Genomic DNA, 26,626 nt, shown 5'->3' with positions numbered 1-26,626 from the left:
ATATACATATATAATATTATTTTTATTCAAAAAATTATTCAATATAATTTTAATAACCATTCACAAAAATAATGGGTCCACGTGTCATTACTTCATCCATTGGAAACACAGTTCTCACAGAATACGAATTTATCAAGCCTCTCGGTGAAGGTTCCTTCGGTTCCGTTTGGCTTGCCAACAATACAGCACTTAACTATCAAGTCGCCATCAAAGTTTTACCAAAAGCTCTCTTCACAGATACAATTTCTATTACTCGTCTCCAACGTGAAATTAATCTTCAAAAGAATATGGACCATCCATTCATTGCTAAGCTCTTCCACCACATTGAAGATCCAGAAAATCATTACCTTGTAATGGAATACGTCGAAAACGGAAACCTCCTTGATTACGTTAACGAAAATGGTCGTTTAAACGATGAGCAAGCTAGAAAGTACTTCCTCCAATTGATTTCCGTTCTTGATTATCTCCACAACAAGCTTCACATCGCTCACAGAGATCTCAAGGCCGAAAACATCCTTCTCGATAAGAACAGAAACATTAAAGTCATTGACTTTGGTCTTTCTCGCCAATTTACAGATGCTGATCCACAGCTTCAAACAGCTTGTGGTTCCCCAGCGTATGCCGCACCAGAAATGATTTTAGGCGAGCCATACGATAAGTCCTGCGATATTTGGAGTGCTGGTATCTTATTGTACGCTATTTCTTGCAGAGAACTTCCATTCGATGACAATGATACGCAGGCTACCCTTCGTAGAATCGTCTATACAGAACCAGTTTTCCCACACTACCTTTCTTCAGCTCTTATTGATCTTCTTAAGAAGATGCTCAAGAAGAACCCACAGAAGAGAATCACACTCGAAGGCATCAAGAACCACCACTGGTTCTCACAGACACAATACTCCGTCGCAGAGCCAACCGATGACGTCTTGACCGATGAGACCGCTATCGACAAGCACGTTGTCGACGAAATGATCGAACTTAACATCCCAATTGATGGCCTCAACGAAGCTATTCTCGCAAAGGACATGAACGCTCTTACATCTCTCTACGAACAATTACGTCGTAAGCATCTCAACACTCCTCCAGAGCAGCGTATCCCATCCGCTAAGACTCAGATCAAGGATGGTCAGACTATCCCACCTCTCAAAGCTACACTCGCTAGACCAACTACCAAATTCCCATTCGGAGCTGCTAACAAGCCAAGACAGCTTGCTGCTGCTCAGATGGGTGTCGCTATCCCACAGCGTAGAATGTCTCGCCCAGTCGCCGTCAGAAGGCCAATTAAACCGGCCATTCCTCCACAGCAGCCTTACGACGCAAGGCCAGCAGCCATCCTTCAGTAAGAATGCGTATCACCTGCTATTCAATAAAAATGTCCATAATGGTTTTTTTACGTCAAAAATTTTTTTTATTCGTATTCAATAATCAAAGTTTTGTCATTTTATGTTACAAGTTTTACGAAATAAGTCGAGTTCTGATGATGGTTTGACTTCTAATTCGAGATAATCTTATTTTGTCTATAGAATCTCATCGTTATTGAACGAATATTCATTAAGACCAGTAATAATTATTGAATAATTTTTCATGTGTGTAATATGTGGCGTTCATTTTTTATATGAATCCTTTGATTTTTAGGGAGTAATCGAATTTTTAAAGAATTACTTTAATATTGAAGTTTTATTGCTGAGCGTATACAATTATATGATTCTGAGATTGCTGGTATCATAAATTTAGTATATGATTTTGTAAATAAATATCGATAAATCGAAATAAATGCTTTGAATTCAAGATTTTATGCTTAAGCGCTTCCTTACAACCCCTTTTAATCGTTCCTGTTTCTTCCAAACTTTTTTTGAAATCTTGAATTGCTGTTCCACATCATGCACTTTGTTATTGCTGTTTTTGATTTTTGAATTTTTTTTGGAGTTGCGAATTCCATAAACGAATTATCTCACTAAATAAAAGATTTTAGGAGTTTCGAAATTAGGTCATCAAAACAAATTTATGAATTGGTTTAAAGGATCAATAGATTTATGATACTTTCAAATTTTTCAAATTTGAATTTTTCAGCATCAAATGAATTCCTCACATGAAGTCTTGCAATAATAAATGCTGACATCCGAAGTTCTACTTTCCTTGATTCTCCATTTTTATCCGATTTGTAGGAATCTTCTCAATCCGATTCCACTCGTTTTTTTTTCCGAGAGCAAATTGTTTGATGTGGGTAGAAAATTGGTGAAATTTTAATTATATCCAGCAGTGGATTGGATAATCCGATTGCATGTAAATCCTCAAAAGTTACAATTCGTGTAAAATATTATCGTACGTTTTCAAAAATTTATTCAATCATGAACACAGAGAAAAGACCATCAACAAGAGGAAGCGTTCGCATTCCAAGAATTCCACAACATTCTAATTCATCATTATCACGTCAAAAGGATATTACTTTACATGAAAGAACTGGTCGAATTAAAATTGTTACTGAAATAAAAGAATTAAAGCGTGTTAGAAAGGCTTATAATAAATTCAATGAGCTATTTAGTAAATTTAATTCATCAACAGGCGCTGAAATAGTTGGAAAACAGATGACATTAACGTACTCACAGTTTAAGTCCGCATTTGATAGTTTTCTATCTCATTGCTCTCAGTACTTCAATTCTTCACCTAACACACGCCGAATTGGAAGATATTCTCCAATAATAGACTTTTCGCAAAAATTACTCAAAGAATGGTCATTATTAGTAATTGCAATGAATCGATTATCTTCTTCTTTCCAAATCCCACATCAGCAAAAGCTCCAAGAAGATTTTGACATGCTTACCGGAAGTATTACAACAATTGCGAAATCAATTGTTAATCGTACGTATTACAAAGACAATCTCTACTCATCATCCAATGTTTTAAAGTCCGAAATCACACGCATTTACCAGCTAATCTTCAAAACATTGAACGGCGATGTTTCCGAATTCAATGACGCCAAATTGGATTCACTCAGAGAAGAAATGGTTATTCTTAATCGAAACATAAATGACAATTTCGTATCACAAATTCCTTCAAATGTCGCAAATACACCAGATTTTCTACGAATGAGGAGCGCTCTTAAAACTTCTTGTGGACATGTTATCTCTTTATTGGAGGCAGCTCATTTCTTCGTTCATAACATCCATTCAATCCTTAACAGAATGAAGAAACTCGATGTTACGCTCAGAGATCTTCTGGATGAATTGGACATTAAATATCGCTTGGATGTCACTCCTAATGGAGAAGAAGAGCCAAGCGAAGAAGATGTTGACGAATCTCCAATAAAACCAGAGATTAAAGTTTTGGAAGATGAACCTTTCGAAGTAACACTTCCTCCTGTTACGAAACCACGTGCTCGTTCATCAATAAGAACAAGCGTTGTTAAAAATTGTATGCGCGGCACAATTTAGAATTTTCTTAATTTATTATCGAGAATATAGTTTTGTTTGATATTGTATTAGATTATAAATACATTTTTATGCTTATTCACAAACAATTTTTTATCACAAGTTAATTTTCAATTCTTGATTTCGTAAAAATATGATCAGTCAAAATTCTGTTATATAAAATATATTTGTCTGCTCACACACACTCGATTCCAATCTATACAAAGCGCATTTTCTGCGCTTTGCAAAACCAATCATGAATCATATCGAGGATAAAACCTTCTCATTACGAGAAATCAACATCACAACATTAGGCATTTCTAAATCTAATAATGCTTGAGTTTACTCGGTGATTAAATTTTCAATACGTTACAAATAACGATAGAAAATTAATCCAAAATGTCGAAAGATGATTTCTGGTTAAATTCACCGACAGATCCTCCCAGCTCTGATTGGGCACTTAATTCTCCACAGAGATCTGGTTTTGTGGATCCAATTGATATGGATTTACCTTATATGGATTCACCACTTCAAATGAATTTTGATCCAACTTTGCCACCATCTCCAAATCCTACTTCCCCCGGTCAAATACCTGATTTAATATTCGGCGATACTCCCGCCGAATTTCCAAATTTTGCACCTCCTCAACTCATTCCTCAGCATAGAAGAACCCCATCAAGTCCAGCACGTGCTCCTATGTTTAATTTTGCACAATATCGTGAAGTTCCAGCACCAGCAGCTGAAGCTCCAGAGGCCAAAAGAACTCAACCAATTGTTCAACCAACACCCCAGCATACGAGAAGTCTAACATCACCAGCAACCCTACCGGCGATCAATGATGGCTTCGAAGCAGCTCTATCTGATCCAGGTATCAAATTTAATCCAAAGAAACTTGGTTTTATTCCAAGTAAGATATGGACAGATCAAGAATTCTCATTTGGATATCTTGTACAGAACTTTTTCCAAAAGAAAAATAACGCTAACTCTAGATTTTCTCACAAATTATATAACGCATTAAAAATTGCAGAATCAGACAGACTTTATGCGGATCTTCTTGGTGTAGAATGGCTTAACGATAGAGTACTCAGAGTAGAAAAGAATAGATTTGCAAGATTACTTGGAATTAGAACTATCGACGGCAGCTTCTTCCATCAACAAGGTAATTTCCCATCCCATGGATTTATCGAGCTCGATCCTAATACTGCTCCACAGATGGTTACTCCAAAAGACCTTGAGGGAGTTGATTACGACAATGTTCGTCTTCTCTTCCATTCTCAGAATATATTTATCCGTGGTTGCAACGAAAGCGTCCTAGAAGCCTGCAAGTGGACATCATCTCGAAAGAGAAATGTTTAATTTCATTTCCCATGAAAATTTTAATACATGAAAATAATTGAATGTTATTGCATAAACAATGATTGTTTTTATTATATATCGTTTTATTACATGAGATAAAGTATTTGTCTTCGTTGATGACTTGAATGAATAAATTAAGAGAACTTTGCTCATCAATACTAGATGCAAGCTGCTGTAATATTCATAGTGTCCTCCTATCAGGAAGCCATTGGCACTGCTTTTCCCTATTATTATCTAAACTAATTGGTGTTGGCCTGATATTCTTCTCATCATTAGTCAAGATACCTCAAATTTTAAAGATCTTACTTCATATGCGCGCTGATGGAATCAGTTTGATCGCAATATTAATGGAATTACCAGTAAATGTAATTTCATTTTGTTACCATTATTCACATCATTACGCATGGACCACTTACGCTGAGACTCTTATAGTATTTACACAAAATTTGATCATCGGATTCTTTGTTTCCCGTCTTGAAAATATTTTAGATTCAACTATATGGAATCTAATAGTTTTAGCTCATTGCTCTTTGATATTTGGGACACTTAGAAACATAATACCCGCATCATTCATATTGCCTTTATGGTTTATATGCATTCCATTATCAATTGCGAACAAATTCCCACAGATCATATTATCATATCGATCAAAGAAGCGTGGGAACTTTTCAAGAACTTCTGCTTTCCTCAGAGCACTTGGATCATTAGGACGAGTCTTAATTACACTAAGAGAGATTAATGATAGGAGTGTTTTGATCTCTTCTTTGTTGAATTTCTCCTTAACAGTTATTATTTTTGTTCAATCTCTGATTTACCCAGTAAGTACTGAACGAAAGCTGAAGTAGAACACAAACAACCATTTCATAACCTTTTATATATTGTATTTTATTTAAAACCATATAGATTCTATCCTTTTATAATTTTGAAATAATTTTTTGCATTTTGAATGGGAGTCTTGCTATTTTTAAAAACAACAGAGTGAAGCAAAGCTGCTAATTAATAAGATAATGATTAGTTAAAATGTTGAATCATATGAAAAGATTATTTAGGTAAAAATTATTGAAGATATAAAAATCTTTATCCTTTTAAGCCAATTAAGCATTAGAAAAGAAGATGAAATAACTCGATGTTTTTCTTCTAAAAAAAACAAAAAAGTTTTCCGATACGGGGAGTCGAACCCCGATCCTGTGGATGAAAACCACATATCCTAACCGCTGAACGATATCGGATTCACGAAATCCATATCGCATGGTATTATAAGATAACATTCTGGAAACTTGTAAGATTTCTAAATTATTTCATCTTTGCATTCAGGCAGCCAAATCCATGAAATTTTGGAGATGTTTCGTAAGCTAGTTAGAGTCAATCAATTTATGAATCTACAATAGGACTATTTTTTGTCATCACAAATTAATTTTTGTATCTGTGTTCCAATGCATACATATAATACTTGCTATTTGATAGCGAATGAAGCTGTACTTTCATTCTCCCGCCTTTTGTTTTTTTGCAGCTTCTAATAAGCTTCAATCAATATCAGTAATCGAAATTTGACAATTGATCGGGCTGCCACTTTTACGATCACTTTCAAATCGTATTCGTTTCGTCCATCGTTATTATATCGTATGATTAAACACCATGAAAATCTTTCAATGAAACAAGAATATATGTTCTACATCAAGTATTTTTAAAGATTTTTTTATTTCAACATTAAACTCATATTTGTATCAATATTTCATTGATCGTACATGCATGACACAAGATCCTGATGCTGTTACTTCTATATGAATAGGTTTGATATTGGAATTTTCATATCCGTTGTAAAAAGTATGGAATTTAAGTATAAAAACAAAAGATTTAAATAATTTTTGAGATACATTATAAATATACAAATCAAAAAAGAATAATTCCGTCCTAATTAAAATCGTCTTCAAATTCTTTTTCAAAATCCTCTGGTTCATCATCATTTTCCGGAGCATTAAAAGCTTCAGGATTCTCATCATCCTCAGGAGCGCTGAAATCCTCATCATCCGGTGGTGGATTATTAATATCTTCTGGATTTTCTTTTTCATCATTATTTTCAGTTGGATTCAGTTTGTCCTTTATAGGATTCATTAGTTCTGTTTCTTCATTATTGTTTTCTTCTTCCTTTGGTTTCAATTTGTCTTTGATTGAATCCATTAAATCAGTTTCTTTTTTGTTATTTTCATCTTCGAAATCTTCATCATTTTCCTGTGGTTTATCATTGGATTCATCACCATCCATCTTATCAGCAGCTTCATTAACAGTATTAGATATCATTCCTGATAATCCTTTTGGTTCTTCTTTATTTTCTTCGTCTTTATTTTCTGTTTGTTCTTCTTCTTTGTTTGCTTCTTCGTTACTTTCTTTGTTCTCTTCGTTATCGAATGTATCGAATTCTGATGTATCGTCATCGTTTTTCTCTTCTTCTTGTGGAACTTTTTCAGCTTTTGACTTAATTTTTCCTGACAAAGAAGAAGCAGTGTTGTTTCTTGATGTAGATCTCTGTGTGTTTGATCCACCAGTTGCTTCCTGGATGATTTCTGCAACTGTTTGACGATACATCTTTGGATTCTTCGCGCGATTATCCAATTCATCGAAATCGATATTGAATTTCTGGGCGAGATTTCGAAGAGCAGAATCATCAGAACCATCAGTATCATGAATGATCTGTGCGAATTGCTTTTGAAGAGTTTCTTTCTGCAATTGCATATCTGTTTTCTGCTTCCTGAGTTTAGCGGCTGTTTCTTGTCTTCTTCTTTCGAATTCTTCTTGTTTCTTGATCTGTTCTTGAACAATTCTTTCTCTCTTCTGTTTCTCAGCCAATCTTCTTCTTTCTGCCCTGAGAGCTAAGAATCTCTTGTTCTCCATGTCAATCTTTTCTTGCAATGCCTTTTCTTGTCTCTCCTTTTCGACTCTTTCAGCTGCTGCTTGTGCTTCTGCTTCTTTCTGTTTCATCTTGTCCAAAACATCTTGTGCTCTCTTCTGTTGTTTTTCGTTGATTTCGTTCATCTTGTCTTTGATTCTCTTTGTTGTTTCATCTTGACCTTCTCTTGCTCTCTTCTGTTGCTCTTCCTTTTGTTTCTCGAGCTCTGCAATCCTTTGTTGTGCTTGTTTATCCTTTTCCATTAATTCCTTGTTTATCTGCTCTCTTTCGAGTTCTTTTTCTTTTGCCCATTGTTGTTGTCTCTTCATCTTTTCTTCCTTCTTTGCTTTCTGTTCTTCCAAGTCTTTCTGGCGCTGTGTCGCTGCTTGTTTCAAATTCTCTTCGATCTTCTTCTCTTTGGCTAACGCACTCTTTCTTAGTTGTTGTAATTGCTGCCTGTGATTCTTCTTCACTTTTTGTAAAGCGCTTTGACGTTTTTCGTTCATTTCTTCTCTCTTCTTTGCGCGTTCCTCTTGTTCTTCCTGCAACTTCTGGAGACGACGTTGTTCTTGCTTGTCAAGACGCTCTTGGATTTCTTTCGCTTGCTGGATCTTCATTTCTTCTTGTTTCTTGATCTGTGCACGAATTTCTTCTTGTCTCTTTCTTGCAGCTTCTTCTTCCTCGAGTTGTTTCTTTCTGCGATCAATTTCAGCTTGTTTGGCTGCTTCACGAGCTTTCTTCTGCTCTTCCTCTTCTTGGAGTCTTCTCTGGTGATCTGCTTTTCTTTGTTCTTCGAGTTGTTTTTCTGCTTCTTTGATTCTTTTGAGTTGGTCTTCGCGCTCTTTGATTTGCTTGCGGCGAAGGGATTCTTGTAAGTCACGCTGCTTCTGCTCTTCCTGTTCTTGGCGTTTGCGGGCATCTTGAGCATGGTATTTCGAAATTAACGCATTTAATATTAATTGCTCGACTTCTCGCTTATTTTGCTCTTCTGCTTTCTGCATACGAGCATTTTCTATAGCTGTATATGTAAGTTGTGGTCTGTTATCGCGAACTTTGAGCTTTGGAGTTTTCGTTTGTTTCTTTTCTTCAATTCGAGATATTTCTTCTTTAACTTGAGCAATGCGATTATCGATTTCAGCCACAAGTTTCCTTTCAACTGTGTGACGGAACTGTGGATCTCTTGTATAGGCGTTTAAATCGTTTTGAGTTGGATATTGCAGATCTGATTCAACATAACCGAGATTTTCCATTGCTTCCTTTGTTTTAGGATCATTGAAATTTAATTCAGACTTTGGTTTTGGTTTAAGTGGCGGGAGAGTTGAACTTTGTTTTTTCTCCTCCGTTTTTGGAGGCGTATCCTCTTGCTGTTTTGATTTAGGTGTAGGGTCAATGGTTTTCTTACTCTGGGTAACCATTAAATTATCCTCATCTTGATCAAAATCATTCTCAAAGTCTTGATTCTCAGTCATTTCTGCAAAAAACGAGTTTTTGTAAAAAGTGACGAAAAATCAATAATCAATGGCAATCTATATGTTTCAATTAGACGATACATAAAGAATAAAGAAAATTTATTTTTGTTCCCTAATTTTAACTTTTTAGTACATTTCCATTCAAATATCTTCAAAACATACATATGACGTATCATTCAGAACATACGAAACATAAGATCCTAAGTAAAGAGCTATTCATCTGTGAAAATGATGAATATTGGAAATCAATTGAAAATTTACAGCCAATGTTCTTATCTCTGACATCTTAATAAATGCTTCAATTAATTTAGTGGCAAACCTTCGATGGAGTGTATTGAAACCTTTTTATTAATGAGCATGTAGCAAAAAAAAACAAAAGAAAAAGCTTGGTCCCGCCAGGAGTCGAACCTGGATTTCGGGATTCAAAGTCCCAAGTGATAACCGCTACACTACGGGACCAACACATTAAATATCATTTTGGAGGATTCATAATAATTTATTACTACTTTTCTTCAAATTTTGTTCTTTAGATAGAACTCAACATATAATACTGTGAACTCATAGATTCACATGTAATGCAAATCTTATATATTCTTCCTATTTTTATCCAAAAATATCACTCAATTGAGAATATCTTGACAAATATTTGTCTATCAAGTGGTTTTTATTGAGAAAATAGAGTTATTTCTCTATTTACATCTGTCATACAATTGAACTTAAGGCATTAATAGAAGTCTTGAAACTTTTTGCTGATATTTCTTATATCCAGGGCGATTCTTCATTCTTCCTTCCATCAGAGGAATAGAAATGACATTAAATAAGAATATCATTGTTAATGGACCAACAATTCCAATCTTGTATTGAGGATTAGAAATAAAATCAACAAGCCAAACGCCAGTCCAAAAAAGAATCTCTCCTAAATAGTTTGGATGACGAGAGTGCTTCCAAAGACCAATATCAATAACTGTTTTTCCATTTCTATCCTTTCTGAAGTTGATCATTTGCATCTCTGCAAATAATTGAAGAGTAGCAGCTAAAATAGACAAGATACTACCTGCAATAGATAAATTTGAGAGCTTTTCTGAATTTTCAATAGTATTAAACATCGGAATCATTCCAGCAAAGACTAAAACTGTAGGAACTAGCTGAATAGCTACTAGATTAGATAATGGCCATATCAGTGGGCAGAAATTCCTGATACTTGTATATCTCCAGTCTTGATCTTTTCTTCCACGCCATTGATAAGCCCAGTTTAGTGTTAGTCTAAGAGCCCAAATTAAAATTGGAATAAATGAAATTATGAATAACTGCCAAGTAAATGCTGATTTCGAAAATTTAAGATAAACAAACCAGAAAACAACATGTTGAACACTCCAGTATGGATCATATAAGTTAGCATTGCCATAGATATGAGATAAAATCCATATAACAACGGTACTAACAATATAAAAAGCGAAAACTCTCCATAACAATGATGGTATCTCTGTTTCTAACCATAAAAATGCATATTATCCAATTACGAATGCAACAACATATGAAATGATCACGAGGCTAAAATCGAACAGAAGACTTGGCATTTCTCTTCAAAATGAGTTTGAATTGATCTCAATTTTCCTTTTCAAATTTATGAGAGGTTAACATTTATAAATCCTTTTATCATAAAGATTTAGATTTATCCAATAATTTCTTTTGTTTCTGTACATTCGCAATCAAGCCATATCTGAGTTATATTTGCACAATTTACCTCTTAACATGCAGAGTTTACTGCTAATTCTGAAGGGAAGCCATTTTTTATCAATCAATTAATACGATTCTCAACACAAGATCGAGATTTTATCAAAACGAAACTCAAATAGTTATTAAATAGTTATTGCATATCGAATGAAAATAGATTTGCTATTTGAAATCGTAGTATCATGAATTTACATAAATATTTCAATAATTTCTATCAAATATTAACGCAGAAGTTCAAAATTGTCTCAACAATTCTTCCATATTGATCAAATCTAATGAACAATAGCTTTTAGATTGGGTAGGATAGTGAAGTTGAAAAATATATTGATGATTTATAGAATGCCCAAGTGAAACTAGTAGGTATTCAGTAGGGTATTCAAAATACGCTTATATCTTCTCTATTTCTTCGAATCGATATTTGAGAAGACCCGCGGACTCGTTCTTTTTCCAAACAAAAATTTTTTGCTACGGAAATCTTAGCGCATATCATGAGTATAATACTTATTGTCAAAAGAAGTTTTGCGCCAAAGTGCGCACTTTTTTTATTTGTACGTTAACGACTAAACTAGAATGGAGATTGTTCCTTTTAGCGACTACCGTCCTTCAATGTCGAAGAACGTTTTGCTTGTGAACAATCCAGTCGGAGGCCATAGACCTTCAACTTACAACCTTCCAGATGAAGATTTTAGATATGGCATCAGAACTAAGAAAGGAGAATCAGTTGCTGCATGCTTTGACTGGCCTGATCCACCAGTTGATCGTACAAGACGTGGAGCTACATCTTCTGCTTCATCGACCGTTAAAGAAAGATCGTTATCTCCCCCAAAGACTGCCAGACGCGAATTATCATCGATTTGTCCTCCAGACTATGATGAACCAAAAACTCCAAAGCAGGAGAGACCTAAAGCTGAAATGATGACACTCGTTGAGCGCACTTTAGGAGCCCCTGCAACTTCGAGACCATTGAATGTCAAAAGTAATCGCGACTTTATCTCAACAAACAAAGCAGCCTTGGATGCTGGTTGCGTTACAGCTAGAGACTTCAGAGAATTCAAGGAGGAAAATTATATTGCCAAAAAACAAAAGACTAAAACAGGTCAATTAGCTAAAGAAAAACATGAAGCAAAGGTTAGAAACATGGTCCACGGCGTATCTACTCCTGTCGTTAGTGAAATCAAAGATTGCTTAACATACAGAACCCTTAACGAAGCTCTTGACAGAGCTGTAAGGACAAGAGAGCTTCAAGTTGAAAAAGCTAAAGCCAAATCAGCAAGAAGACCAACATTCAAAAAGGCTGGAAGATCTACACGTGCTTCTCGCGGACATACTGTCAAACCAGCTCCTCCACCAAGTGAAGCTGAAACATTCAAGATGAAGAGATTCAAGAACATTGATCACTACAAGATTGTTGACTATTGGTAACTCTTCTTCACCTTTCATTCCTTTGATTATATCATCTTTTTTATTTAATGTAAATTCCATGTTTCCATCTTATATTTTATCATTCTCGCTCTTTCAAAAATGATTAATTTTACATACATCCTCTGTGTGATGATACCGCTGTTTGTTGGTTAAGCAACAAATAATTCCATGCTTTGAATATCAAAACTAGCAGCTATCTGGGCGAATTTTGAAAAATGGATTTGAAAATATTTTTCTTGAAAAACTGCTTGTTATGGTGAATTCAAGAATAGTGGAGTTCTCCACTCAAAAACACCTTTATGCTTTAACCTTTTATTCATTGACTTTTTATATGAACTAGAATTAAGATGAATAAAGATAATCTTGATGTTTTTTCTAATGAATTTCTGAGCTGATTCTTCATATCATTTACTCTATAATTCACTTTCATCGGCATTCATTACATATATGGAAAGCTTGTCAAAGTTCCATCATCTCGTTTCTCAATTACCAAAAATCATATTTAACAAACTTTATTTATCCTTTTGTCTAATAGTAAAACTACTAAATTTTCAGGTATTGATATATTTCGAGACATGAGAATGCAATTCTATTAAAAGATCAGTGATTAAAAAGAAGATATATCTATAATGCATTTGATTAAAAACGATTATCAACATCCAAATGTTTACAAATAAAAGAAAATAAAAAATAAATAAAAATTACTTATTGAGTCCTTTTCTTATTAAATCGATCTTGTCTCTGATCTGTTTCTCAGTCATCGAAGGCCCGTTGTTAACTACGTGCTGTATCTGGGGAATGACAGAGTAGTTGTAAGGAGTGTTCTGGAACCTGTAGAGAACCATTGTTTTCTCAGAAATTCCCCTTCTTTTTTCCCAGTTAATGAGTCCGTCTTTGAAACTCGGTGCTTTGTCAATTGGAACTGAAACTAACTCAACACGGAGGTTAGGAATTGTGGCCTTCCATGCATCGAACTTGGAGCGAACAATCGAGTTGTAATCAGTCAATTTCGTTGAGTTTTCTCCGCAGTGGTCGCAAATTTCATCGCGACGGCGACAAAGGTCTTTATCTGTAAGGAAGAAGAGGTTGTTGATCTCAGGATCCTTGAGAGCACGCATTATGCAGGCTGCTGCATCGAAATTGGATAAAGTTACTGTTAAATGGTAAGCGATATCGAGGAATCTCGAAATTGCACCGACATGATCGTTGTTAGGAGCATTGACAATCGTATCTAAAATTAATAATGTCAATCTATCTCCGAAATCGAAGAATTCGGCTAATGTTGGGGTTTGATGAGAAATTTTTTGTTCGGAAAGGGCAACAACGAATTCTCTGGAGTGGACAGCCTTGAATGCAGCATGGAAAAGCAATGTAATCTGCCTGGCGACCTCTTGTGGGTTCGGTTCTGTTAATTTCAGAGTTGGTTTGAAAATAATTTGGGCGTTGTCAATAATTGGAGGTTCGGAAGGTGGTGGAAGAACACCTACCTTCTTTCCGTACTGGAGGTTTGGTAATTGGGCCAAAATTGGCTTGGCATAACGCATAATATTTTGCATGTTCTCTTGATCATCTTCTATTTTACGTAAAAAGTGTCCGATCGATTTTAGTGTCTTTCTACCGATGAAAAGTCCGTGGAATGATGTCCATTTCTTGATAAGGTTGATAACTGAGACTCTGAGCTGAGATTGCATTTCCAAGATCTTCTGCTTCTGCTCTGGAGTATCAGGCTCAAGTAAATGGCAGTCGAATAAGGCGCAAAGGTGCTGGAAGAAATGATATGAAGAAGTAATTGAATGCAATGTAAGGAAAAACTTGTAGAGTTCATCATCAGGTAACTGAGCTGGTGGAGCTGTAGCGAAAAGAACTACAAATCGTTTCATTGAGGCAGCCTTGAGGTATGGGAACGTATGAGTGGCACCTTCGTACTGTACATTGAGTTCTGGATCTAATAGTTCCTGCCAAATCAATTTCGGATCTTCGCGATAGGGTGAAGCAAAGAAATCTTCTTCAAGAGATTCTTCGACATATTGATGGTGTGGATCTGGAGAAATTTCCCATGGATCCTCGCGAGGTAAAACTCCTAATGAAACTAAAAGTAATAAATCTGTTTTGTCCCACGGTTGATCAACGTGTTGAAATTCATGTCCGCATTCATTTTGGAGCATTTCAGCAGTCCTGTGCATGCCAATAGCGTTTAGGTGCTGAAAAACAAGCTCGAGGATAACATATCTATTTACGTGAGAAAGAACAGCTGTTGTATCGGTATGAACCACATTTGCAAATGAGTAACCACCTGTCCATGGCAGAACGCGTTCTCTTAATGCAAGGAGCTGAGGGTTTTCGCTTAATAATTTGGAAATCCATTGGCTTCTCTGCTCAGAAATATCTTCTGGGATATTTTGTGGAGCGGAAGCTGATTTGGGAATCAATGTTTGACCATGAGGTGATGAAGATGAATTCATCGACATGTCAAACTTGTCACTTTTCCAAACCTGATTTTTGATTCACTGCGAAAAATCTCTCGTGTTGAGCTAAAGAAACACCAGCTATGCTAGGACGAAATACAAGCATCGCATTATGATTCTAACACTGTTTACAACAGTTTCCTAACAATTTCAATTGATCTGGATGAATTACTTCCAATAAGTATATTACAAACAAGGTATATCAACATGAATGCGTCAGCAAGAGATTTCAGTTGTTTTACAAAAATTAATATAGTTTTGAAATATATTACTCATTGACACCTCATTTAACCTAGTATTGATAAAAACTAACTAGATGGTTATGATGTTTGCATAACAAAATTGCAATTTTCGAAATTCATGGTTACCCTACGTTCCCAACTTCTGGAAAACGGTTTTTCACCCTTATGATCAGTTTCAGACACTTTGGGAATCTCCCAAACTTTGATATTTTGCATTATGATAGAGAAACGTGTCTAGTTTAACGCACAGTTGTTTTAAAGGCAAATGATGATATCACATGAAATTATCAAATTATCAAATTTTGAAGTACCAGTCCAAAGGGTTAATTAGATCCTACACAGATGTGCGATAGTGAAACATATGTGTTCTTGATTTGAGAAGTCCTACTGATAGAGGTATGAATCTCACAGCTTTGTGTGAGTGTGTCTGACACTTGTATAGAGTGGAATATGCGCCGACATATATTATATAATAACATGTAGTTGATAATTATGAAAAAATAGAATTTGATGCGAATGATATTGAAAGTTGTTTTGTAATTTGATATTTTTCTTATATGTGTTAATTAGTAAATGGCTTGTTTGTTGTGATCGTACTGTGAAAAATGAAAGGTATTTTAAATTAAAAAAATGAGATTTTGAGATATCTCTAGAATTAAGAATTTATTATGTATTTGACTTTTATATAACTATATGTAAAGGATCTCAATGTCTATATGCTTTAAATAAAATTAAATAAAATGAGATAAAAAATTAAAATGGACAAGAAGATATATGGAAATGTAATTTGTATTGTATTGGTTGTTGGCAAAATGATTTTAATACAGATTTAAGGATTTGGAATGGATTTGAAATTAAATGATTTTTATTCAAGGAATAATAAGATTTTGAACTGGTTTTTATTTTGAGAATGTAAACTCCTTCCATAGGATATGTATTAGAAAGATCAATTTTAAACTTTTTGAAAGAATTGTTTTTTTGTTGAGTGATTTTCTCTCATTTGATAATATTTTTAAGTTGGCGTATCTTACGCCCTTCCAAAAATATGTATTAGAAAGATCAATTTTAAACTTTTTGAAAGAATTGTTTTTTTGTTGAGTGATTTTCTCTCATTTGATAATATTTTTAAGTTGGCGTATCTTACGCCCTTCCAAAAATATGTATTAGAAAGATCAATGTCAAACTTTTTGAAAGAATTGTTTTTTTGTTGAGTGATTTTCTCTCATTTGATAATATATTTAAGTTGGCGTATCTTACGCCCTTCCAAATAAGGGTTTCGTTTTGCGAAAAAAACGTACAATACGCAATTTCGCTAAAAAAATATTTAGCTAGCAATTTCGACCTTTGACTCCACTCAAGACGTCACTTTTTTAATTTTGCGGTATCATATTTTTGGAAAATCTTTATGAATATTATATAAAAAGTCTCTTTAATATCTATATTTCATATTTTTATCGATTTTTAAAGTTTTTGCGAAAAGTATTCAATTATTTTTGCTATTTGGTCGGGTAAATGTCAGATTTGCGACATTTTCTGATATGATATTCAGATTCTACGTTGATAATAATGCTTATAGAACCCTCTTGCTATTGTGTCAAAATTGCGAAACCGATAGCAAAAATATCTCGCAATATCAAAATTGAGATATTGAGTGAATTATGCATTATAGAGATTAAAAATCTGATTTGTGAAAACATCTCATCAGTTTCTAGCTAATTCAAAAATCTTTACTATCTTATTCGATTAAAATGAAAAGGGAATAGTTTCATTATGCTTTAAATGACAGCCTTATAATATAATCATAGTTTTCGCTCAATATGCAGCATTTTTTTTCGAAATCTATGGTCAATGCCCTAAATACTGATTGCTTTGCATTCATATCTCTTACTTTTTCTATACCCACATCACTATTCATTGCTATTCCTATCTTTTTCATTTTTGTTTGTTTCTCATAATTTCTCAAAAAACATGATAACTTGATATTTGTAAATATCATACTTTATAACGTAAATAAGAACTTGACCTATTAAGAAAAGCAGTAATGAAAAGAAAATCTGAAATTCATAAAAATTACAAGTTTCTGATGACAATTAGCTTAATTAAACCAGGTACAAGATTATATAATTGTATTTTCTATCCAATTATCCATATAATATCTTATCCAGAAAAAAAACTTGATCAATAGTAGTATATGTGGAAGGGTTGTGTGACTTTTTTTGTAAACGTAAGAATTCATATAATATCGAGCGATTTTGTATCATTTTTTTAACATATGAAGTAAAAAATGTATGATTCTTACGGTTTTTATTCTTACGTTTTTGAATAAATCAAGATTTAAAAAATTTTCAAAATTGTAAGACATTTACACTCAGCCCATACATAATGAAATAAAAAATAAATCATTAAAAAATTAACATTAATTTTAAAATAATTTATTTTTTATCTTTTATAAAAGAAGCTATATATAGATGATGTCAGATATTCCGCGATTAATTAAACATTGTTTAAATCCTGAATGGGTTAAACTTCAATTTAAAAATGAAGATTGTGAATTATTAAATGAATATGAAAGCCAAAATAAGCTAATGAGGTATAAATATAATGATAAAGAATATTTAATTTCATGGAATCAATGGAGTCATAATCAAAGACCTCATAAACGAGAAGAAGAAATTAGAAATAATTATTTTCATGAATGAAAGATTCACTACCATAATGAAATAAAAATTTTTTTTAAAAATAAACTTTAAAAATTCATGTCTCAGAATCAACATTGAACTTTAAGAAACTAATGATTATTTGAATTTATGATATCAATTATTTGATTTATTCTTTCTTCAATCTCTTCTATTCTTTTTGTTAAATCATCAATTTTCATTAATGAGGTGATTCTTGATTGAGGAATAGATTTCAAACTAACCACCCCCTTTATTTTTGAAATTTTGAATCCATCAACTTTAAACATTTTATTCAATTTACACGTTGTCAATTCTTCAAATAATTTTTTATTATTAACATTGTAATAAACAGAAATTCATCAAAAGTGACAGCTCTCAATTTTTTGACATTTGTAAATTCTAAATTGAATGCGAAAAATGAAATAATACTAAGCATAATACAATATTCTAGATTTAATTATAATTAGGAAAAAGTTAGTTTTGAGAGTACTTTTCATAGGCATATAGAATGAAATCTTCTGAAAAATAATATCACATAAACTCATATTATTTTCTAATATCTAACTATTTTATATAAAAATCAAATTCAATGATCTTAAAAGCGAAGGATAAACCTCAAAATTTACGAATATAATGAGTGGGAATATAATGCTTATCTATCATAAAACCATATGAAATATCAATTTTTGCTTTACGCCTAATTTTTGACGACAATTAGCAAAAAATGTTAAATGTTAACACTCAGTCCATTTGAATATGAAAAATAAAATTGACTTTGATTAAATGTTTTTATTTATCATGCAATTCTTCTTGCGACCAAAGATTTGAATAAAAGTTCAAAAATAAGATAGCTTAAAAAATAATATACGGTAGTGTTTACTAATAGATGAATAGTATATAAATTCTATTAAAATGGATTTGATCCAAAAAAATATATAAAATTTGATCATAAATAAAATCGTTTTAAATTACTTCTTCATTTAAATTATAACAATTATTTTTGGTTTTATATTTTTTTGGATCAAATCCATTTTAATAGAATTTATATACTATTCATCTATTAGTAAACACTACCGTATATTATTTTTTAAGCTATCTTATTTTTTGAACTTTTATTCAAATCTTTGGTCGCAAGAAGAATTGCATGATAAATAAAAACATTTAATCAAAGTCAATTTTATTTTTCATATTCAAATGGACTGAGTGTTAACATTTAACATTTTTTGCTAATTGTCGTCAAAAATTAGGCGTAAAGCAAAAATTGATATTTCATATGGTTTTATGATAGATAAGCATTATATTCCCACTCATTATATTCGTAAATTTTGAGGTTTATCCTTCGCTTTTAAGATCATTGAATTTGATTTTTATATAAAATAGTTAGATATTAGAAAATAATATGAGTTTATGTGATATTATTTTTCAGAAGATTTTGTGTTCTTCTTCAAAATTTTATTTTTTTATTAAAAAGAATCTTTACAAAATATACATTTACTTTAATTAATATTTAAAAACGTGCTCTATCAAAAGTTCCAAAAATTCAATATTTTAGCTTTTCTGAGGTGTCACTTTTGATGAATTTCTGTTTACAACAACATAATAGTCATTAAATTCTTCAACAGATGAAAAAATTTTTATTTCAGTAATTGGTTTAACAACGTTTATTTTTTGTTGAACATTTTCACTTTCATTTATTTCTTCCTCCTCTGTTTCATTTATTTTTAAAATTGGTTTCATTTATCATTAAATAAAAATTAGAATATAAGTGATGAAATATATTTTTTAATTAATATTAAATCAGAAATGGCGGCAGGATTCTTTAAAAAATTATGGGATGGAATTAAGAAAGCTGCAGGTTGGGTTCATAAAAATATTATTAAACCCGTTGCAAACTTTTTGGCACCAGTAGCGAAAACGGCAGGAACTATCATAGGTGGAGTATTAGGTACTAAAGCAGGTAATCCGGCGATGGGAGCACAAGCAGGTAACGCAATTGGTGGAATTGCTGAAGGAATACTTAATAAAATAGGAGGTAGATAGTGGAAAAATAAATATTATTTTTATCTTAGTATCGGTTGTAGTCTTTGATAAACTTTTTCTCCTTTATTTAATATTTCTCTTATTGGGGCGGCTTTTGGCGTTATTGATTCAGCAACGTCACTAATTGCTTCTTTATTCTTAAATATCCAATTTGCTCCTTTCTTCATTGTTTCCCAAACTTTATGCGCTCCTCTTTTTACTTTATCCCACAGTTTCTTAAATATACCTGCAGCCATAGTTGATTATTTCATTAAAATTAAAAATTCATTTTCATCTTTTAATTTTGATTTTTTATTTATTAATAAATGACGACTAACTATTTAGTGCCAAACACTAAACCGATTAATGGAAATGTGTTTCATTCATTTGAAAAGATAAATGAAATATTCGCAAAGAATGACGGTAGAAGATATTATAGAGAACTTGAAAGTTCATGCTATGACTCTGATGCTCCATATTTTGATGATAAACAAACTCATTTAAGAATTACAAATCCGGCTCATGATGTGAACCAATTAGGTGACACATATATTAAACGCAAAGTTAAAGCAACTCTAGTTTCAAATAAAGCTTTCACATGTGATGCCGCTTTTAAATGCATGCGTTTATTCGTTGGTTACAAATCATCAAATCAAAGCTTTAAACAATTAGAAGTAGAAACCGAAAGAGGTGATGCCGGTTATCTTCAGATGGATTGCGCCCGTGAATCTTTCGCATTTGCAACATATAAACCAAAATCAGAAAGGAAAGTTAAAAAGTTTGTTCATTCGTTATATAATAATGTTCAAAAATATGATAACTCAGTATGTGGTAAATATATTGACCCTTCAGAAGTTTTCAAGAACGCAAATGAAGAAGTTGATATCACTTTTGATATGATTATTCCGGTAAATGATTTGTTAGCATTTCAGGCGTTCGATGATTATCCTAAATCATTTGGTGAAATCATTCTTAAATATTATGTTTTCAGGGATACTTTAGTATTTTGTCAGGTTGACCCGTTAAGAGTTGCTGATTTACAAAATTACGTTTATGAAAAGATAACTGATGAAAATTATGAAAAGATTATGAATCATGTTTATAAATATGATCGCAAATTCCAACAAATCGGACTTCCTACCAAATTAATTACAAGCTTAGCCGCTACATCTGCTGACGCAACAGTTGATAACGTTATTATTTCATGCACAAAGATGGAAGTTTTAGAGGATAAATGCATTACACCAGGATACGGTTTAATTGAAGAATCAGTTAAAGCAATACCACGTTTATTCAGTAAGGAAGATCCATTCATGATTCCAGCTCAACATATTGACGTTCGTTCACTAAATGGAGGTTGCATCACTCCTGAAGGTATCAGCTCAGATTTCTCATACGCTCTTCATAATGTTACAGATGTTGTGTTAACATTTCCGAAGAATGCAATGCAAAGAACGGTTTTAGAAAATCCAATGCTTCGAGGTCTTCAGGTCACTATAGATTCCAGAAACTTCCCCGATCAAGCGATGACCACAGTGGGCGACATATTCTTTACACGTATGCTTCAAGCTTCTGATTTAGATGGAGTGAATGAATGCACAGAAGAATACGAGGACTCATTAACTAGACCACTGAATGATGATAATGGCACGCCATTAGCTAGAACATGGAAAGACCAAACTTCATTCTTATGCACTATTCCAGTTCAACGTGATGGAGCGGGTATATTCTTTGACGGATTAGAAACTTTCAATTCACAAGTTACAGTACAAGTGAAAGCTTATCCAATCATTCAGGGTGTAAATGACACTTACTGTTCAAAGGTGACAAATCCTCCTCAGGTTTGGTTTACTAGGACTACATATTGGACATGGACACCGGATGAAGGTTTGAAATATCATCCAACAGGTACACCACCACAGTATAGAAGTTCATATGATGAAATATTGATGAATAGAAATGTTTAAAATTATAAATTTATTTTTGATTAAATGGATTTAAATTCATCCACCCCTTATGAAGAATTAGCGGGAGTATATAATACATACGTAGATGATATGATTAATGAAGCATTGAGTGATAATAGAAATGCTCTATCTAAGGAAAAATTAATGAAAATTCCATATTCTGAATGTTACTTAAATTCAATCACTGCAGCAATTGGTAAACAAAATAAAGGTAAAACATTAACGATATTAAAACAAATTATCATTATTGCTAACACTTCCCCCTATTCACATGTGTTAATTTATATCAACCGTTCAGGTTCACCTTCAGATGATACATTTGAATCTTTAAAGCATTTAATCAAAATTCCAATTATTTATTTATCACAAGAAGAAGCAGAAGATTATTTAAAAAACTTTTTAATGTATAAAGAATTATATAATACAATCAAGAAGCAAGGATTAGAGGATAAAATTATTGATAAACAACGGGATGAATTATTTGAAACACTTTCTATTTCAAATTTTGATAGAGAATTTTTGCATTCACTCATTTTTCTAGATGATGCAGTGAAATCAAAACTAATAACAAATGAGAAATCATATTTTAATCAGTTATTAACTCAATGTCGACACATTCAGTGTTCATTCTTTATGGCTGTTCAATATTTCAAAGCATTAAGCACAAACATTAAATCAAATCTATCAACCCTTTTCATTTTCAGTGGGTTTAGTCGTCAACAGTTGAACGTTATGCTTTATCAAGTGAATTTACCAATGAGCATTAATGAACTTTACACACAATATCAGCAATTAGGTGAACATGGAAAAATAATAGTTGATTTAAATAAAGGAAGTGTTAAATTTGATTAACTTTTTATAATTAATTTTTATTTTTTATTTATAATTAAACATGACAGAAATAGCAAATCTTCTACAGGTTCCATTAAAACAAGGAACAAACAAAAAGGGTGCATATAATAGAACTATGAAAGTTCCTGATGGAATGAAAGAATTAGTTCATATTGTTGCTGGTCTTCAAAAAGATGTTAAACAAATGAGAAACGTTTTAACATTACCAGAAGCTCAAGCATATGCCAAACGTCATGGTCCAAATTGGGAAGCACACGAAGCAGACATTACGGGTCCAAATGGAAAACCTGATGGTATAAATGAAGTTTTCGTTACTGATGGTCAAGGTAATATTAAAGTCATAAATGGTTATAAATTAACTATAAGTGATTATCCTAAACGTAAAGCATATAATGAACGTTATCCTATGCAATTTGATGAAAATGGAAAAGCTGTTAAACAATACATTGGAGAAGGTGAAAATGGTCCAATTAATTCATACCGTCATAATCCATATTCTTATTTCAATGAAGAATTAAATGCTATTGAAGAGGGACCGGATGGATTACCACGATATTCTAACCAGTTTGATGGTAAATATGCAAATATTAGACCTGAAATTTCAGCTAAGAAATTCTTTAAAGTTGCTTTATTCGATCCAGTTTTCGCAAATGTTAAAGATGAACTTAAACAGCAATTCCAACCAATTATAGTAGCAAGAATTGCATCAGGTGCTTTATCTCAAGCATTCAAAGATTTAATTAAGAAACCATTATATCAGCAACGAGGTTTAACTTATGATTTAGTTAAGGAATCAGATAAAAGAAAATTTGAGAAATCAGATGATTATAAGAATGCAATTAATGAATATATTCGGTCTATTAATTTCGATGAAAATGCTAAATCAACTTCATGAACAAATACAGGGAATAATAGATTCAAAAGTTCCAGCAAAATAAAAGTTTAAAATATTTTTTTTTTATCGAATATAAATGAGAAGACGATTCACTAGTCAAAAGAACACTAACGCAAAAGCAGAGATTACGGTTGGTTATAACGTAAATGATGATAAAATCACGAATTATTCAAAATGTTAAAGTTAATGTTAGCCCCGAATTAACAAGGTCAGCAACTCAACCAAATTTATTAACTCGTGACTTACCGAAAAAGGAGGAGGAGCAAAATAAAGAAGATGGAGACCCAATCATTTTATCTGAACCCGGTAAAGAACCTGTTGAAATTCCCCACTTATCCAACATACCCCCGCCTCTTTCATCAAACATCGAGAACCCATATAAAATAGACATTAATTCTGAATTAATGAAAATTTACCGTGATATAATAATTAATAATTATGATTCAATAATAAATTTAATTGACCAATCCGGTTTTATATTATTTTACCTTATGAATCATTAATTCACATTATCGCCATTCTTTGTGATGTTCAAGATTCAGACGTTAAGATTCAATTTTCATAGATGATGAGGTTTCATGCTGCGGAACAGTTGCAAAAATAAATCCTATAAAGGATATTAGCACAATTAAGATATCAAAGAACGGAACAACAACTGAACTTCATTTAACATATAATGATATTTATATAAAATAGTTGATGAATATAAAATATCACTTGAAAAATTCTTTGTTAAGGCTATTTAATATTCAAGCATTAACATTATTGAATAATAATCCTTTGAATCATAATCAATAATAATTGACCTTTCACCAGTTTCTATCGTTTGTTTTATTTCTTTTTGTTCCCCACTATCCGGATCGGTCATTGTAATTGTTTTTGTTATAAGTATCAGCTTTATCTTTAACTTCAATCTTTTTTCCATCGGGATATTTAAACCAAAATTCCAAAAATTCGATATTGTCAATCTGTTCATATTTTAATCTATCAATTACATTTTTAATACCATCTGAAAATCTTATGAAATGGTCATTATATGGGTTTGATTGAACTAAATTTGAATGAAGTGAAATATAACCTGTTGATGAATATGACATTGACTCATATTTTTGAAAACACTAAATTTATAACATGAATGAATTTCTTATTCGTTGAATTTATGAATTCTTGAGGTAATCTTATTCTAGTTTTATTTATCACTGGAAAATAACGCTTTACCATATTTTTAATCGTAATAAAAATGTCAATTATCAATATTATTTCGAATAATAGCTGTGAATTAAATTTAACAGTTAGCGGAATTTATAATGTTACTCTCGTTTCTGTGAGTGGTAAATTTAATCCCATTCTTTTAGACCCTTCAGATTATATATCATTTATTAAAGATGACCTTGAAAAAACGTATGATATGTATATAAATAATGTGATAGCGAAATGGGATATTAACATGATTTTAAGTTATTTAAATGAATCATTTATCGTATGGTATGAAGAAAATTTTAAATCAAAACCTGATAAACTTTTTGAACTTGATGAAATAAATAACCTTATTAAATTTCCGCTGAAAATTAAATTTTGTACTCCTCATCTTCGTTCATTGTTGGGGATATTAAATTTTGAAAAAGATGTTGGGGATGTTTTGTATTCTGACACTGGTTCCAATTTCATTTTAATCAAATGTGATAAAGTTAATACCCCAATGAGATTTTCACATCAAACATTAGACCCTAACTCTTACCCATCAATACAAAACATTTTATCCATCAACTTAAACACATTTTCTTTATCATATCCGTTTCAATTATCCGGGAATTCATTTATTCTTCATTCAAAAGATTTATCAAATATTAAATTTAGAATAACTGACCTATTTGATTGTGATTTAGAATTCATGAATGAAATATTATGGCAATTTCAAATAGAAAAAATAGCTGATGAGATAACAGATTAAATATTTATTTTTAAATCATAATAAATGATTAAACAACAGCAACTTAAGGCGCAAAGCACCCAGGTCCTTCAGACCATTACATACGCCATATATGCATATAATTCAAAGACGGCAGAACAAACGCAAAGGTTGAAATATGGAGATTTGGAGATAGTATTGAAAAATGAACATTTCGAATTCGTTTGCAAAGGTGGTGCGGTGATATCAAATATAAAAGAAATTTTATTTATGAATTCAAAAATTAAAGGAATAACGGATGATATAACATCAATTCCACCAGAAGAACAGAGATATTACGCATTAAATGCATTTCCTAAAGTTTTGAAGATTGGAAGATTTAATTTAAATGAGGAATTCATAGAAGGTTTCCTAAATGACATAATGAAGAAGGTGGATAAAACATATGTGGATAGTGAGTTAGAGAAGAAGGCAAATTTGGTTTATGTTGATGAAAAAGATAATGAAATTAAAGAAAAGGTTGAATGGTATCATGAATGGACATTTGAGACTTTTAAAGTTAAAGCTGATACAGAATGGGTTTCAGGATGTTTAGACCTTAAAGCAGATAAAACATATGTTGATGAAAATTATGCAAAGAAGTCGGAAGTAAATGATGTGATTACAAGCATGAAAAATGAAATACTTCAAACATTATATCCTGTTGGTTCTATTTATACGTCAATGAACTCAACAAATCCATCAGAAGTTTTAGGTTTTGGTACGTGGAAGCAGATTGTAGATAAATTCTTATACTGTGCTAGATATTCAAAGCAAACAGGAGGTTCGAAGAAAATTAAAGAAGCAAACCTTCCACCGCACACTCATACAGGAACTACAAACACAACAGGTAATCATTCACATTCAATAACAAAAAGAGGTTATATAAATCTTGCAGCGGGTTCGGATAGATGGGGAATGAATAGATATGATATCACAACTGACCCAGTAGATTCAAGCACAGGTATTTTCTGTGGAACCGCAGGAAATCATTCACACACTTTCACAACAAATCCAACAGGCTCGGGTAAAGATTACATGCCACCATTTGTGACTGTATTCGCATGGTACCGCGTTCATTGAATGTGCTTGAGACTTGACCCAAAGGGTTTACGCTTACCGAATGAACTAAATATATTTTATGTCTGTAATTAATTAGGTAATGAGTGTAAATGACCCAAAAATAATGTTTACGTTAAGTGACTCAAAGAGTCCGGAGACAAAGTCTCATGTTTTTAGGTTATTCAATAATTAATTATTTTTGAAGAACTGAAGGTGCTACCATGTT

The 26,626-nt window shown here is 32.3% G+C and overlaps 10 protein-coding genes, 2 non-coding genes and 1 pseudogene across 13 annotated transcripts, besides 5 other annotated features; 8 read left to right on the top strand and 5 right to left on the bottom strand.

The window, feature by feature from the left end:
* Positions 1–57: 57 nt before the first annotated feature.
* Positions 58–1,556, top strand: TVAGG3_0020990 (protein serine/threonine kinase protein; the record flags this gene model as incomplete). The annotated part of the gene is made up of 1 exon (XM_001304585.2): positions 72–1,343. The coding sequence occupies one exon, from the start codon at positions 72–74 to the stop codon at positions 1,341–1,343; it is 1,272 nt and encodes a 423-aa protein (XP_001304586.2).
* Positions 1,557–2,348: 792 nt separating this feature from the next.
* On the top strand, positions 2,349–3,431 carry TVAGG3_0020980 (WD40 repeat-containing protein; the record flags this gene model as incomplete). Its single annotated transcript, XM_001304584.1, has 1 exon — positions 2,349–3,431. One exon carries the CDS (start codon positions 2,349–2,351, stop codon positions 3,429–3,431), a length of 1,083 nt encoding a protein of 360 aa, XP_001304585.1.
* Positions 3,432–3,766: 335 nt separating this feature from the next.
* On the top strand, positions 3,767–4,783 carry TVAGG3_0020970 (transcription-initiator DNA-binding domain ibd family; the record flags this gene model as incomplete). Its single annotated transcript, XM_001304583.1, has 1 exon — positions 3,807–4,763. The coding sequence occupies one exon, from the start codon at positions 3,807–3,809 to the stop codon at positions 4,761–4,763; it is 957 nt and encodes a 318-aa protein (XP_001304584.1).
* Positions 4,784–5,920: 1,137 nt separating this feature from the next.
* On the bottom strand, positions 5,921–5,992 carry TVAGG3_0020960. Its single transcript has one exon. It is a non-coding gene; the product is annotated as a tRNA-Glu (tRNA).
* Positions 5,993–6,602: 610 nt separating this feature from the next.
* TVAGG3_0020950 (meiotic spindle midzone assembly) lies at positions 6,603–9,121 on the bottom strand (the record flags this gene model as incomplete). The annotated part of the gene is made up of 1 exon (XM_001304582.1): positions 6,675–9,116. One exon carries the CDS (start codon positions 9,114–9,116, stop codon positions 6,675–6,677), a length of 2,442 nt encoding a protein of 813 aa, XP_001304583.1.
* Positions 9,122–9,503: 382 nt separating this feature from the next.
* Positions 9,504–9,575, bottom strand: TVAGG3_0020940. Its single transcript has one exon. It is a non-coding gene; the product is annotated as a tRNA-Gln (tRNA).
* Positions 9,576–9,756: 181 nt separating this feature from the next.
* On the bottom strand, positions 9,757–10,691 carry TVAGG3_0020930 (oxidoreductase activity, acting on the CH-CH group of donors; the record flags this gene model as incomplete). The annotated part of the gene is made up of 1 exon (XM_001304581.1): positions 9,833–10,231. One exon carries the CDS (start codon positions 10,229–10,231, stop codon positions 9,833–9,835), a length of 399 nt encoding a protein of 132 aa, XP_001304582.1.
* A 721-nt stretch (positions 10,692–11,412) lies between these two features.
* On the top strand, positions 11,413–12,341 carry TVAGG3_0020920 (cilia- and flagella-associated protein 77 family; the record flags this gene model as incomplete). The annotated part of the gene is made up of 1 exon (XM_001304580.2): positions 11,421–12,272. The coding sequence occupies one exon, from the start codon at positions 11,421–11,423 to the stop codon at positions 12,270–12,272; it is 852 nt and encodes a 283-aa protein (XP_001304581.1).
* Positions 12,342–12,958: 617 nt separating this feature from the next.
* TVAGG3_0020910 (guanyl-nucleotide exchange factor protein) lies at positions 12,959–14,752 on the bottom strand (the record flags this gene model as incomplete). Its single annotated transcript, XM_001304579.1, has 1 exon — positions 12,974–14,740. The coding sequence occupies one exon, from the start codon at positions 14,738–14,740 to the stop codon at positions 12,974–12,976; it is 1,767 nt and encodes a 588-aa protein (XP_001304580.1).
* Positions 14,753–17,999: 3,247 nt separating this feature from the next.
* Positions 18,000–18,036: a mobile genetic element.
* Positions 18,000–18,036: a terminal%2Cinverted (terminal inverted repeat of Banshee-A3 transposon ID:TVAGG3_0020900).
* Positions 18,037–19,213: 1,177 nt separating this feature from the next.
* Positions 19,214–19,251: a mobile genetic element.
* Positions 19,214–19,251: a terminal%2Cinverted (terminal inverted repeat of Banshee-A3 transposon ID:TVAGG3_0020890).
* Positions 19,252–19,460: 209 nt separating this feature from the next.
* On the top strand, positions 19,461–19,697 carry TVAGG3_0020880 (N-acetylmuramoyl-l-alanine amidase family; the record flags this gene model as incomplete). Its single annotated transcript, XM_051220128.1, has 1 exon — positions 19,461–19,697. The coding sequence occupies one exon, from the start codon at positions 19,461–19,463 to the stop codon at positions 19,695–19,697; it is 237 nt and encodes a 78-aa protein (XP_051105114.1).
* A 1,067-nt stretch (positions 19,698–20,764) lies between these two features.
* Positions 20,765–21,643, top strand: TVAGG3_0020870 (uncharacterized protein; the record flags this gene model as incomplete). The annotated part of the gene is made up of 1 exon (XM_051220127.1): positions 20,765–21,643. One exon carries the CDS (start codon positions 20,765–20,767, stop codon positions 21,641–21,643), a length of 879 nt encoding a protein of 292 aa, XP_051105113.1.
* A 150-nt stretch (positions 21,644–21,793) lies between these two features.
* Positions 21,794–26,626: part of a mobile genetic element that runs on past the window's edge.
* TVAGG3_0020860 lies at positions 22,536–23,372 on the top strand (annotated as a pseudogene). Its single transcript has one exon. A coding segment is annotated over exon 1 (837 nt).
* Positions 25,570–26,421, top strand: TVAGG3_0020850 (phage tail repeat-like family; the record flags this gene model as incomplete). Its single annotated transcript, XM_051220126.1, has 1 exon — positions 25,570–26,421. The coding sequence occupies one exon, from the start codon at positions 25,570–25,572 to the stop codon at positions 26,419–26,421; it is 852 nt and encodes a 283-aa protein (XP_051105112.1).

This window comes from Trichomonas vaginalis, chromosome IV, assembly GCF_026262505.1.
Source record: "Trichomonas vaginalis G3 chromosome IV, whole genome shotgun sequence".
NCBI classification, from domain to species: domain Eukaryota; phylum Parabasalia; order Trichomonadida; family Trichomonadidae; genus Trichomonas; species Trichomonas vaginalis.
The sequence above is the reverse complement of the archived record's forward strand: the minus strand, read 5'-3'. Positions and strand labels throughout refer to the sequence as shown.